We start from the raw sequence: 13,350 nt of genomic DNA, 5'->3' as shown, positions 1-13,350 counted from the left end.
TATATGAAATATTATAGATATTTTAAAATGCAAAGGAGCGGCAATGTGGGGTAATATGATTTTAAGTATTTCCCTGGAGCAATATTTCCTCATATTGTGTACATTCAGGTGGTCAGGTAGGTTGGGCAGCTGGTGAATCATTTTGCTGCTTCCAAACTGGTCTCTAGACATTATGCATCCAGCACATATGCTCCAAGAGTGATGCTGGATGCATAATCCATCCCAACAAAGGAGTAATTCTTTTGTCATTCACCACAAATAATGGGAATATAACTCCACATAATTCTCAAATCAGTGATAAATAAAAAGAGAAACTGCTGGAAACTCTCAGCAGATCAGACTGCATTTATACAATGATAAAAAGAATGAATATTTCATCAGGACTGAAATGTTAACTTTGTTTCACTTTACTTAGGGGCTACCTAGCAGATAAAATGTTTCCTTTATCTTTTGTTTACACTTCAAATTTGCAGAGACTTTTCTTTTGTTTTTCTTCCAATTTTACTCTTCTGAGAAAGGAATTTTGACAACATTCTTTGCATACAACCGATTGTACATCCTTCCCCTCTACACTCAAAATATGTTCCTTTGCAATTATTAGTTTGTGAACCTTCCTGACTAACCTCCCATATGGGACCTTGTTGAAGACTTCCAAAAGTCCATATAGACAACATCCACAGCCTTGCCTTCATCAACCTTCCAGGTAACCATCTCGAAAAAATATCAGATTGGTTAATCACAACCTACCATGCACAAAGCCATATTGACCATCCCTAATCAGACCCTAAATATCAAAATATTTGATTATCCAATTTTTTACAACACCTTCCAATGATTTACCTACAACTGACATCAGGGTCACTGGCCTATAATTTCCAGGATTACTTTTGGAGCTTTTTTTAAACAACGGAACAACGTGAGGTTCCCTCCAATCCTCTGGCATCTCACCCATAGTTCATGACATTTTATATTTCAATTTCTACACTAGCCTCCCTCAAGGTCTGATGGAATGTCTTGTCAGGCCCTAGGGATTTATCCACCCTTATTGATGCTGAATGTTTGTACAACTTAACCAATGCTGAGAGAAATGCCGTACATTGATTCCATTACCACTGAGTGGATTGAGAATTCAACCTGATTCTTCACACCCTGGTGACATGAGAATGGCTGTATGGAGAGTATTTCTGGGTAGAACCCCAAGTAATGATCTCAACTGTGACCATAAAGGCTGAAAGGAGGAAGATGTGAAAAAGACCACTGTGGAATACACTCAAATACGCAAGGGCAGAGTCAGCTGGAAACAAAAAAACAGATGGCGACCTTTCTTGCTTGGTTATATTGTATCTGAAAGCTGAATGAGGAGTAGCACAGAAATAAAACAATGGATCAATTTTGATGATTCAGTCATTATTTTAATATCCACAAAATGAAAAACCTAAACCTGAAATCGATCAGTATTTTTGGATTTCAACCTGGAGGGGGTGCAATGGGAACTGGTAGTTTTAAGTTGTTGCTTCGGATCAGCACAGTCCTCACTCGGTGAGATGTGCTCCGGATAATACTCATCCATACAAAGAGCTGAATCCCACACAACGTCGAAGATCCAGACCTGTCGTCTTTGCTAATGCCATCAGAGTACGTCAGACGCTGATCTGGCAAATCTATACAAACATTCCTCTGAGGAATCATAATCCACATTTTCTTTGAATAACTTTGACAAACTAAAAGCAGATGGATCTTTCCACAACAACCTTTAATTCGGACAGTTTCCCCTGTCGTAGCGACCATTTCAGCAAGTTCATCACAACTCAATACCCTTGAAAGTAACCGATGTCTGTATAACAGTGATATTGAACTATAAAATCTATTGTAAATAAAATGACAAACATGCTTAAAAATCAACTTAAAAGAAATTGGGTAAGAGAAGGTCATTGCATTTTCACCACTCTGAATCCTTGAACCCAATGAAGATGTACTGAAGAATTGAACCGCACAAGATTACTATATCAAATATGAGAATGGGCTCTATGGAGTGGCTGTGACCTGCAAACCAGGGTTCACTGGCAGCTTTAGGTTGAACTAGATTAAACACAATTACATCAAAATAACAGATAAATATTAATATTAGCAGAAAGCTGAATATCCCAATAATTATTGAAAAAGAATAAAATCAAAAATAGTGGAAATATCGTCAAGCCTCATTCCGGGAGAAGTTATCTTTCTTAATCTTTGTTAAAGGTCAATGAAGTTTCACCAGTCTTGATTCATTATTACAACAATTAATAACTGCAGCATTTTAAAAGGGGTTGTATTGTTCAAATTGATATGAAGCTGAAATATTAAACAGTGAATCTGTTCATTTAAATTCAATTTAACAAACTCATGCCCAATTTAATCTTCCCAATACAACTTTATATAAAACTATATTAAATTACTATTGCAATTCTGGACCTGAAAACATCCTCTTGCATGTTTAGATAAAATCCAAAGCAAATTGGCCAACATGGTAGCTGTATGAAAACAAACTCAGACTAGTTGTCCAGCTCTAAATCCACGACAACCAATGGAGCATATATAATGCCATGTAATCTGACCAGTTAATGAGAAGTTCCTGAATTAAATGCCCAAACGCCTTTATTTTCATTTAGAAGGTGGCAGGACCAACTTGCTGATCGACGAGCCAGTCATCTTCCAACTGGTCATACATCAAGGAAGCCAGTTCCCTATTCCACTACAGGGTCCTGGGATCATCTTGTCCTTGCCTGGCAGGCAGCTCCATTTAGTTAACAATCCAGCTCCATTGAACTTACATGGTACGACTCAATGGCCAATGTCTGAATGAGACTGTGGCCTTTCCCAAGATATTGGGGAAAGGTGAGATGAAGGAGAGTGAGGGAAACTAATCTGGTGAACTTTGCCCTGTAATTATTTGCTCAAAATACCACAAAAAAAGGCAAAAGAATTGTGGACAAACAAATAAAGTTAGAAGCTGGCCCTAATCTTGCTTGTAAGTATATTTTATTATTTTTTTTCCAATTTCCAACTTCATATGATTGAGATAGAAACCCAAATTTTGTTTCAGTTTTGAACCAACTTTAAAGAAGAGGCTGGAGTCAAATGGATACAGTCAAGTTATATTGCCTGGGTCTAGAATTTCCATGCCAATCAATGGAAAGCAAAGGAAGTGACATCATCAAGATTTGCAATGACCTTCCCATGGTGGTAAATGGAAAATGGAGCAGAGTATGCTGTGAAACCAGACTCTCAATACCAGTTGGTGGGATTGCCAGTCATTTTTGTGTCGCATGCTACAACTGTGGGTTGAAGAGCCCCAGAGTTGGCTTATGGAGTCAATGGAAAGTTCATTTTTATTGAAAGCCTACCCAAACCCAAAGAGTGATTTGCTTGTTGACATCAAAAGTGACTGAACTTACTTGATTAACTATTTGCATCGGACCCATGATCATCATTAGTAAAAGGGATCTTCTCATATTTGCCGTGACCAGTTATCACAAACTTGTACTTTGCACTTGAGGGGTGATCCTAAGATAAAGCAAACAACAAGATTATTTTTTTGCAGAAGAAAATACATACAGACATGATAAAATCAGCAAGGATAATTACATTAAAACAATTTCAGAATATTTTATCTCATTAACAATAACTTTGTGACCAAAATTATAATAGCTTATTGTGGCTAAAAATTATAATAGCTCTGTAAAAGTCATGTCAAGGCAATAGTGTAATTTTTAGCAGCTTTGCAATGAACTGGTGTGGATCACGTGATGGCCATGCAGATGACATTAATTGTGTGCTTGCTGTTGCCATTAGTAAAGGGATAATACCTTACAATGAAACACAAGCAAAAATAACACTGAGGATGTCAAAAAGCTGCAAAATCTTGGATCCAGGTCAAAAATGTATTTGTATCAGAGTTATTTCCACCGAAAAGAGCCTTCAGGACTTTCATCTTGTACAATAATACAACTCAAAATGAAGATCCATTTTGGGCATGCCCAGTGCAGATGCTGAATGTGAAACTGCTCACCTTGGCTATGGCTGAAGGTGCTTTAAGTACATTGCCAGGTATTGAGTTTGCTCATCATTATCAGATTAAATGATCATTGTCCTAAAATATTACATCTACAGAAAAAAAATATCTTCTTCAGTTAAGAGAGACCAAGAGTCCAATTCATGCTTAATCTTTGAAGGTGAGATAGGTTTTCCCTGGTCAAGATGAACACAACTACCACAAGTGCATTCAATTTTTTGAGATAGAATTTCATTGAATTGCTTATTCTCACATGCACAGAGATAAAGTGAAAATTTTGTATTGCATGTTCTCCAATAAAGTTAACCTATATAGAGAAGAATAGGTAATGCAAGAATAAAAACAAAGCTGCAGGGGATAGTGTAGCAATAAAACAAAAGTTCAGGGTAGTGTTAAAGAGGCAGGTTGAACAGTCCATGGTATCATTTGTATTAATAAGAGATAGTTTCTGACTCTCTACAAACAAGACACTTCCGGAATTGGAGTTGTGTGTTTGAATACAAATATTGACATGTTCTATAGCATGGAAATTGACAATTGAGAATTACAGAAGTTTAAAAATCTGTTCTGTTTCATTTGTTTACTATCTATGCAAAACTGCTAAAAAAATACTACTGCCTTGAAATAATTACCCAAATCAACTCAAATTCTATTAGCTTAAGTGGAAATTTAACAGAATTATTACAATTTTAATCCACAATAAGCTATTATAATTTTGGTCACAAAGCTATTGTCCTAATTGGCCATGAAATGAGAATGCAGTTAACACATGACCACATCGATGAGTCCGGAGTCACATCTGTTCAAGACTGGGTTAGGATGGCAGATTTCCTTTCTTTTGGATTTAAGTGAACCAGTGGAGTGTTTTTTTTTGGCGTTCCAGTATTTCCATTACTGAACCTAGCTTTGTTTTAGATTCCATTTTTTTTTATATAACACATCAACACATATGAAACAAATTAAAAAAACATATCACATTGTTACAGTTATTGATTAAATACATGTTGATTTGTACAAAGAAAATAGAAAGGAAAAGATTGCAATTATCTGAAATTTCTTGAATTTAAAATCTGCAGCTATTGCAGAGGGATACAAAATTAGTAGGCCAACATACTCTGACTTACAAACAGTGCTCCCATACCATGCTTGCTTTTTAACTAAAGTCCTCCCAACATTAATAAGCTGATTTACTCACCTTTGCAGCATTCGGGAATGTGGTGGAAGAATAGGAATCCTTTTTGTTTTCCCAAATATTCATTTTGCTCCTTACATCTCCTGCTTTAATTTCCTGTGGAAATAACAAATGAATTATATAATTATCTTATAACAACCTGAAATGCATTTGCACCTAGGATCTACACACTGCTCCAGCAAGCTTCTAATTTCGTTCTGGATGAGGGTAAATTCCACAGATACAATTAACGGAAAGGCACTGTGTTTTTTGTGAAAAAATTATTCTAAGATCCATCAATCAGAAATTCCTTTCAAACAGATTTTTTACTCATGATTTTCCAGTTGCACTTTTATCTTCACTGGATCTATTGAAAATGGAACTGGTATCACTGTCGATGGGATCTTAAATAAAAATGTGATTTACGTTACACACAAAATAAAGCTTTCATCCACAATAACACTTTAGTGAGTGCTGTTTTTTACCCCCAATATTACAACAAAATCAAAAAACTATTTTGTCAAATAAACTCTTCAACTAGGACCACAGGAATTAAAAACTGCAAATTGGCACAAGTTCTGGATTCACAGCAGCTGCAATAATAATAATAATGGGAATTCAGTGATTCTAAACTGAAAAATGTTTTGTTTCAGAGATGTTATTAGCTTAGAGAAAAATAACACAAGTTGGCCCATTAAAATTCAAGCAAATATTTAACTTCCCAATGTAATTGGTTTTAACTAATGACAAATCCATATATACTTCATGACACTCATGAATATAGAAAATACTTTACAAGACTTGTATCATGAATTATTCCAATATTTGTAAAAAGAATGTCAAATAATATGACAGCTCAAACTTTATTTTAAAGCATGCTGAAATAACCTTGTCTGCTGCATGGAAATTCTCCAGTCTAAATAAAGCTGTTTTTCTAATTCTTCACTTTTCATTTTCTGAAGCCCAGTAACATAGGAAAACATAAATGACATAGATATATTCAGCACACTGGATGAATTGCTTATTATCAAAGCTTCAACAAATTGTAGCCATTGTGAGAATTACCCTGCAACAAGTAACTCCTCTGGTAGTATTGGTGATATAATTTATGTTTGAACATATCCTCTTCATTTTTGAGACCTCATTTTAACCAAATCATATTTCCAAGATTCAGCAGCTACTTAATTCGTCAATGCCACAGGAAGCATAATCCACAGATACCAAGGCTAAATGCAATATTTTTGATGAATAAAAAAAATGTTTTGCTCTGGCAAGATGTTAAAAACTCACTTTCTCTGTCTTGAAGTGCAGCTAATGATAGAACATATCCTGGTTGCTCTGTGTGGGACAAGTTCACAGAGCCAGAAGAGGGTGCTATTGCCTTAGCTTCAAAATACGCCCTTCTCTGCATGGGACTATTTTAAGTGGGAATACTTGTGGCTTACAAGCTCACACAAAAAAAACCCATAAATGACTCATCTTCCTTGCAAAAAGAATCAGATTTTGCAGCCATGCTGCCTGAAGAGGCTGATTTTCAACTGTCCTCAACTTTTAGTTGTCCAAAACGAGAAAGAAAAAGAGAGAAAGAGAAGGTGGGTGGGGGGAGAGAGAGAGAGAGAGAGAGATGCACTCATTAGGTTTGCAATAAATGTAATTTAATGGGTGAATGGCAAAAAAAAGTAACGTGAAACCTACTTTATTAACACATGGCTTACTTCAGATTGTTAATACACACAATGCTTGGATGCATTTTTCTCTTTTACTTACACACACACACACACACACACACACACACACACACACACACACACACACACACACACACACACACACACACACACCACACACATGTTACAGAGGTAGGAGGGATATGCCTGCAGCCAGCAAGGCCCTGGGAGTATCTCAAATATGAGGTGACCTGCTGACATGATCACGTGCAACAGCAGCTTCAGTTTGTAGATCCATTGATAAGGGAATTGTGACCTGCATTAATCAGTCCAGTCTATAAGGATCTGTATCGAACTGACCAGCAAATAAGTTTAATCTAAATAAAAGAATAGCAGGAGATGTTTTGCACAACATGAAAACAATATTCCAGGTGGAACACTTTAAATTATTATCAGCATTGTGTCCTGTTGAACTGTGCAAGTTGCTGTAGGAGAGACTTCAATGTATAGAACAGCATAGATTTTACCATCCATTTTACAATCTATTTTGTAGATTGGCACTCTTCTGTTAATTAGCAGAGATCAAAGTCATAAACTTCCTTACCATTCCTCCTCCTCCAAAAAGCTACCCGAATCCTTTTCGGCCAAGCTCACAAGAGCGACCAGATACCTGCAGCATTCTCACTACACCCATGTTGCTAGGGCGAGCTTGAGGGAGGTGGGGAGGGGGAGTTTTTCTTGCCAACTTTCCTGACCTGCTAGTGGCTATGGGAAAGATCATCATCACAAAGGACTGGTGGACCAGAGACTCAAAGTGAAACACTAAAGCTTCAAGATGTTCAGACAGGTTGGCACTGAGGACCAAACCCGAAATGTTTTAGAAGAATAGTTCAGATTTTTAAAATGACATTCTACATATTGGGTCCAGTTAAAGGAATAAATCTCAAGGAGGTGTGATCAGTGAAGGATTGTGGAATTGTCCAGAAATGAACACAATGATCGCGATGGTGGCCTGAAAAGCCCTATACCAGCACCAGCACTGACACGGCGCATTAACTCCAACTTAAAAGTTATGATTAAATTGCTTTCTACATTTACCTGCACTTCAGTTACAGAGAGTTACATCATAGAAACAGGCCCTTCAGCCCACCAAGTCCATGCTGACAATCAAGAGCCCTCATTAGATGCGAGCCCAGTTTTATTCTCTACATTCCCATCAACTTCCCTCTGATTCTATCACTCACCTACAAACTTGGGGTAATTTACCGTTACTAATTAACGAACTAACGCAGATCTTTGTGATGTGGAAGAAAATGGGAGCATCCAGAGAAACCCAAGTGGATGTGCAAACTCCACATTGACAGTGCAAGAGCTTGGGTTTGAACCTGGGCCACTGGAGCTGTGAAGCAACAACTGCACTCAATGCATCTCCAACAGACATCATTGGAAATTCAAAATAAATGAGGGGATGTGAGAAGTCTACCTTTCTTCATTCACGAGCCTTCATTGCTCCAACCACTCAAAATTTCTGGAGGGATTCCTGTGGTGTCCTTGAGATCCCTGGCAATCCACAATGAGATTTTGGAAGTGAACTAGTGCAGAGGAAGTGGGGTCTCAATCGGGGATCATGACGCAAGATCAGTGTGGGGGAAGTTGGTGCCTTGGAGAGAGTTGAAGGCCTAGAGAAGCAGGGGGTAAGTCATGGGAATTAACGGAGAGGAATCCTAACTCACATCTTGCAGAAATGTACCAACTTCCTGACCAATGCCCTAAAAGGAGAGCTAGAAGGGAAACGGCATCAAAACATAGAAATCACATCAGCTGTATGACACTAATCCTCAAACAGGTCTTCCCAGTTCAATTTTCAGAGCAGCACAACTCAGCCTGAAAGATTCTTGATCACATACCCCTGGTAGAAGGAAAAATATTTTATAGACGGTGCTAAAATTTCTTAATTACATGTTTGCGAAATTGAAATCCTGCTCTGGAAGGACAGAAAGGGAATTTCTTCAGCTTTAAGGAGAAAGTGAATATGTTTTTAGTTTCTTAATTTGAAGACAACCCAAACTTTATTATATTGGGAGTCATGTGATGGAAATTTTGTCCAGCTGCCTATTTTAGATTACCCCTGGGTATAGTAACCTGTCTTAAAACAACAAAACTCAGAGGCCAAAAGTTTGGATTTTGTTTTCAATCAGCAAATCTTACACAGATTTCAAGAAGGTACTTCTACTCAAATTTCTGCTCAGATATCACTGAATCCAAAATCTACCTTCTTACTATGAAATTGTGTTTTGATTTAGAACAAAATTTCTGGTGTGATATCTTGGCTATATTGCATTAATATACTTGAAATGGGTCTAGCAGGGAAAATAAAACATTTACAGTGCTTGAATGGTGTGTTAAACTTGCACCATGCAATATGTCCATGCTAGTTTTGTACAACCCCATCCACTCCTCTACCCCACCCCACCCCCCCCCCCACCCAAAGCACCAAAACAGAAATTGAATGGTCATTAACACAGAGATGCAGAAATTTAGGATCAGATCTGCCTGAAACAATTTATATCAGTTGCTATATTTCCAAAGAACTTCATCAATCCCTGAATAATTAAACTGGCTCAATACATGCAAACAAGCAGCTACTTTGGACTGGGTGATTGTGAATACGAGACTAAGCACATCTTTTATTCAATCCAACTGCAGTCGCATAATGCCTCAGTGCAGGAGAGACTAGGGTGAGTGGACTTGGTGACAGAGATGGCACCTGTACACAGAATGCCATTGGCAATGTTGAATAAAATCCAGACCCCAGTCATTGCAATATCAGTACAGATATTGGCATGATCACTAAGATTCAGTACTTGATCAAGGAAAGAGAGGGGTTAAGGGGCTGGAGATGAACAACTAGTTGAAGTATCCATAAAAGGATGCCAGCTGATGACAGAATAGATCCCGGGTGATGAGCAAGACACTAACTGAAGCTGTTCACATGCAGTGGGATGGGAAAATGAGGGAAACAGGGGTATCTGGGTCTTGTCCCCGCTACAAAGAATATACTGTTCTCTCTCCTACATTAAGTCTTCTGTTAATTCTCCTCCGTTTGATAATGTGAAACATCAGAAATCACAACCCACAGGGAAACATGGACAAACTGACCTCAAAAATCCCAAAAGGATTTGTTACGAAAGATTGAAAAAGGACCTGCAATAATAGTGAATAGAATATCCTCAAGGGATTTCACCACAAAACCCCAGGAAACCTGAATGAATGGAAAGGAATGTACACTCAGCTCCAGCATAGCCATGTCTCTACTATTACATTTGTCACACAGGCCAAACTGGCCTACTTCCAACATGCCTTGCATTTTGTTAAAAGTCCACAGGAAAATTACCTTCTGAGAAGCCAATGTACAGGAGGATTTAAGAAAAGGCACAGAAGATGCAGAAGAACAGGAATGTCAGAGCCAGAAGCAAAGGAAACCCAAGATTTGGAGAGAGCCTGAAGAGAAGAAAAAGAATATGTACAGGGTGAAAAACAAGGTTTTGCTCAATAGACTTACAGCAACTGAAGGGGGCAGGAAATTGTTTCCTTTTTTAAAATCAAAATTCGAAAAGTGATTTAAAGTTTGGATGTAGTGACTGTTATTCAGCATCATAGTCAATTGTCCCTTTTTAAAAAAATGTAGACATACAGCACTGTAAAAGGCCAATTTGGCTCTACGAGTCCATGTCGCCCAACTTACACCCCTTAACCTACACCCCGATACGTTGTTGAAGGGTGGGAAGAAACCAGAGCCCCTGGAGTAAACCCACGCAGAGATGGGGAGAATGTACAAACTCCTTACAGACAGCGCGGGATTCGATTCCAGGTCCAGCCCTGATTGCTGGCGCTTTAAAGGCGTTGCGCTAACTGTAACACCAACCATGTCGCCCCATTGCATTGTAAACTGATCTGCAAATTTTTGTTTCTACATAGCTGTGGCTAATGAAGAAAGATTGAATTATTGAAGGGTAGTATCTTGGCTAACATCTCAAAAAAAAATCCATCCTTCTTCAGTTCTACCCTGGACTCGATGCGGAAAGAACAATCCTTGTCAATGGCTTCATTCCAGAATCTTCAATATTGATATTCAAATCTAAACTTGGCTCATTGAATTATGGTTCAAGTAATATGGATTTCTTTACTACTGTTGACAATATGTTAGGAAAATCCCTAAAAAAAAATAAAGAAAATTGATGCATTGAAACCTCACCCCAATCCCTACACTCCCACACATACACTCAGTTTTAGTGCTTAGTACATTTTGTGGGTTGTCGGAAATCATGTTCAAAAGAGTAAGGAGAAAGCTCCAATTTGTTTTTGAATGCAAGAAATCCATACTCCCATCAGTGGTAAAACCACAGACAACAATTTACAATGTGGTATAAATTTATAATATTTATTCTTCCGTCCATAAAAGTCTCATCTTTAACTTGATCTGAATATCATTTAGCACAGAGAAGGTTAAAATTCTTCACTGGGTGAAAAAAAATATATTAAAAAAAAAGACACAAACTGCTGGAATCATGTGATTTAATGGAGAGTCAGGGCTATCATGTTAACCTGCTATCTCTGTGGTTTGAGTGCTGCCACACTTGCTATTCATTTCCAGCATATTCACTATGTAGTCTATTTATGAATCATTTGTCTAGAATACAATCCAAGTCATTCTGAATGTCTGATATGTGCTCAGTGGAGTACCGAAGTAAAATAGCACCTATAGCAAGCACTGAAATTGCACCATCCCATTTTAAAAAATGCAGACAGTTGAACAATTTTCATGAACAACTGGCCTAGCGTTAACCACAACATCACCGTGCTGCCCGACATATCCTTGCGAATTTCATACACTGCATTGAAATATTAGAAGTGAACCAATGGATTAACTCCCACCCAGGCCCCTAGGCTGAGCTTTAGTAAGGGAAAGCACCCCCCACTTTTGTTCCCCTCCCACCCAGCTCTCCCCCTTATTAACAGACCCTTCGATTGCGAACCACGCCACATCACGTTGAGATTTATTATTCTCAGTCGCCAAGACATGGGACGTTCCAGCCTGCGTTGAAGTGACCCAAGCCTTGTGTTTATTACCTGCCATTGCTGACTGGAAGCTGCAGCCTCCACAGGAAAAATGGCCACCTTCCTTATCCATAATCCCCTATACAGCTGGAACTGCTCTGCATTTTGCTGGCAGAGCAGTTCCAGCCATGAGGGGGATTATGGGTAATGAAGTCAGCCATTGCTCAGTTTACCCGTGCCCAGGGGGTATGTGAATATTTTAATTCAAAGATTAATAACAGCAGGCAGAATCCTTTCAATTCAAAAATACAATTTTTTTTTGTCTGGTCTCCATTGTACACACTTTGATTTGGAATGCATTTTAACAATTTGTCCAATCAAAGCTGACCAGTGTCTGTGCATGTAATACTTAACCATAAGAAAATATATATTTTAAAATTGCTTTGTGCAAGTATAGATTACTACTTGCTGTTATAATAACAACAGGCAGCTCCCAGGAAAATCAGCCACTGGCACTCACACTCAAATACTGGCAACACGAGTGTAGACAGCAGAAGTGACAACTTCCCTCCATTCACCCAGCACCACAGGTGGTCTGTTCGCATTCACACAGCGCTATGGAGATTCTGAGCCCTTGTCGATGAGAGGTGGCGATGCCAGTGACCACCAGGACACACACACACAGGCCGAGCTTGGCGATCATGGCCCGGCTCTCAGGCAGGGACCAAGTGGAGGCTGTGACTGGTGCGACCAACACCGGAACTAAGGCCGAGCTCTGCATTGGGACAAACGCGCAATAGCCCTCGGCCCCTCCATACCCAGCAGCATGCTGGGCTGCGGCACCCCAAGCCATCGCCAGCACCAATCACCATGGGAGCCTTGAGTGGTGCCGCCCTGAGTGCTGACAGGCCTGGGCTGCTGAGCAAATCAACAGGCAAGAAAAACCAAAACACCCTCCCTGGAATAAAACTCCAAAGTCTGATGACACCATGAAACAATGTTCAAGAAACTCAGCACAGCAGGTTAAAACAATGAGAAAAGATACTGGGTGGGTGAGGCGAGGATAGTGGCACCCCCTCCTTCAAGTGGTGCCCAGGGCACGTGTCATGGTTGCCATACCCTAGATACTGCTCCACTATCACTGTTTATGCAGTTTCTATAATCTACAAGAAATCCTTGAGATAACAGAGGGCTTCGCAGTTTTTTTTTCAGTTTCTTGGATACATCATGAGAAACAGCTGTCATGAGTCACGAGATGTCTGAATGATGATCTCAAGGTTTTAACAGCAACGAACTACTCCGCCTCCCTACCCCACCATATGACCTCCTGTTGGTTTCTCAATGATCATATTTGTGCATTTAGCACTGCAAAAGTTCACACCCATTCAAAAGAGAACAGATGC

The 13,350-nt window shown here is 39.0% G+C and overlaps 1 protein-coding gene across 4 annotated transcripts in view; it reads right to left on the bottom strand.

Annotated features, from left to right (window-relative positions):
- The window catches only part of lsp1a (lymphocyte specific protein 1 a), a 253,384-nt gene that overhangs the window by 18,365 nt on the left and 221,669 nt on the right, over positions 1–13,350 (bottom strand). For all 4 annotated transcript variants that reach the window (XM_069898739.1, XM_069898719.1, XM_069898729.1 and 1 more), the window contains 2 exons: positions 5,247–5,339; positions 3,435–3,543 (listed from right to left, as the gene is read on the bottom strand). In XM_069898739.1, the coding sequence (XP_069754840.1) occupies positions 3,439–3,543; positions 5,247–5,339 (198 nt within the window). In that variant the 3' untranslated portion in view covers positions 3,435–3,438. The remainder of the gene's footprint in view (positions 1–3,434; positions 3,544–5,246; positions 5,340–13,350) is intronic.

This window comes from Narcine bancroftii, chromosome 1 (genome assembly GCF_036971445.1).
Source record: "Narcine bancroftii isolate sNarBan1 chromosome 1, sNarBan1.hap1, whole genome shotgun sequence".
Classification (NCBI taxonomy): Eukaryota; Metazoa; Chordata; class Chondrichthyes; order Torpediniformes; family Narcinidae; genus Narcine; species Narcine bancroftii.
This window is presented reverse-complemented; position numbering and strand designations above follow the sequence as displayed.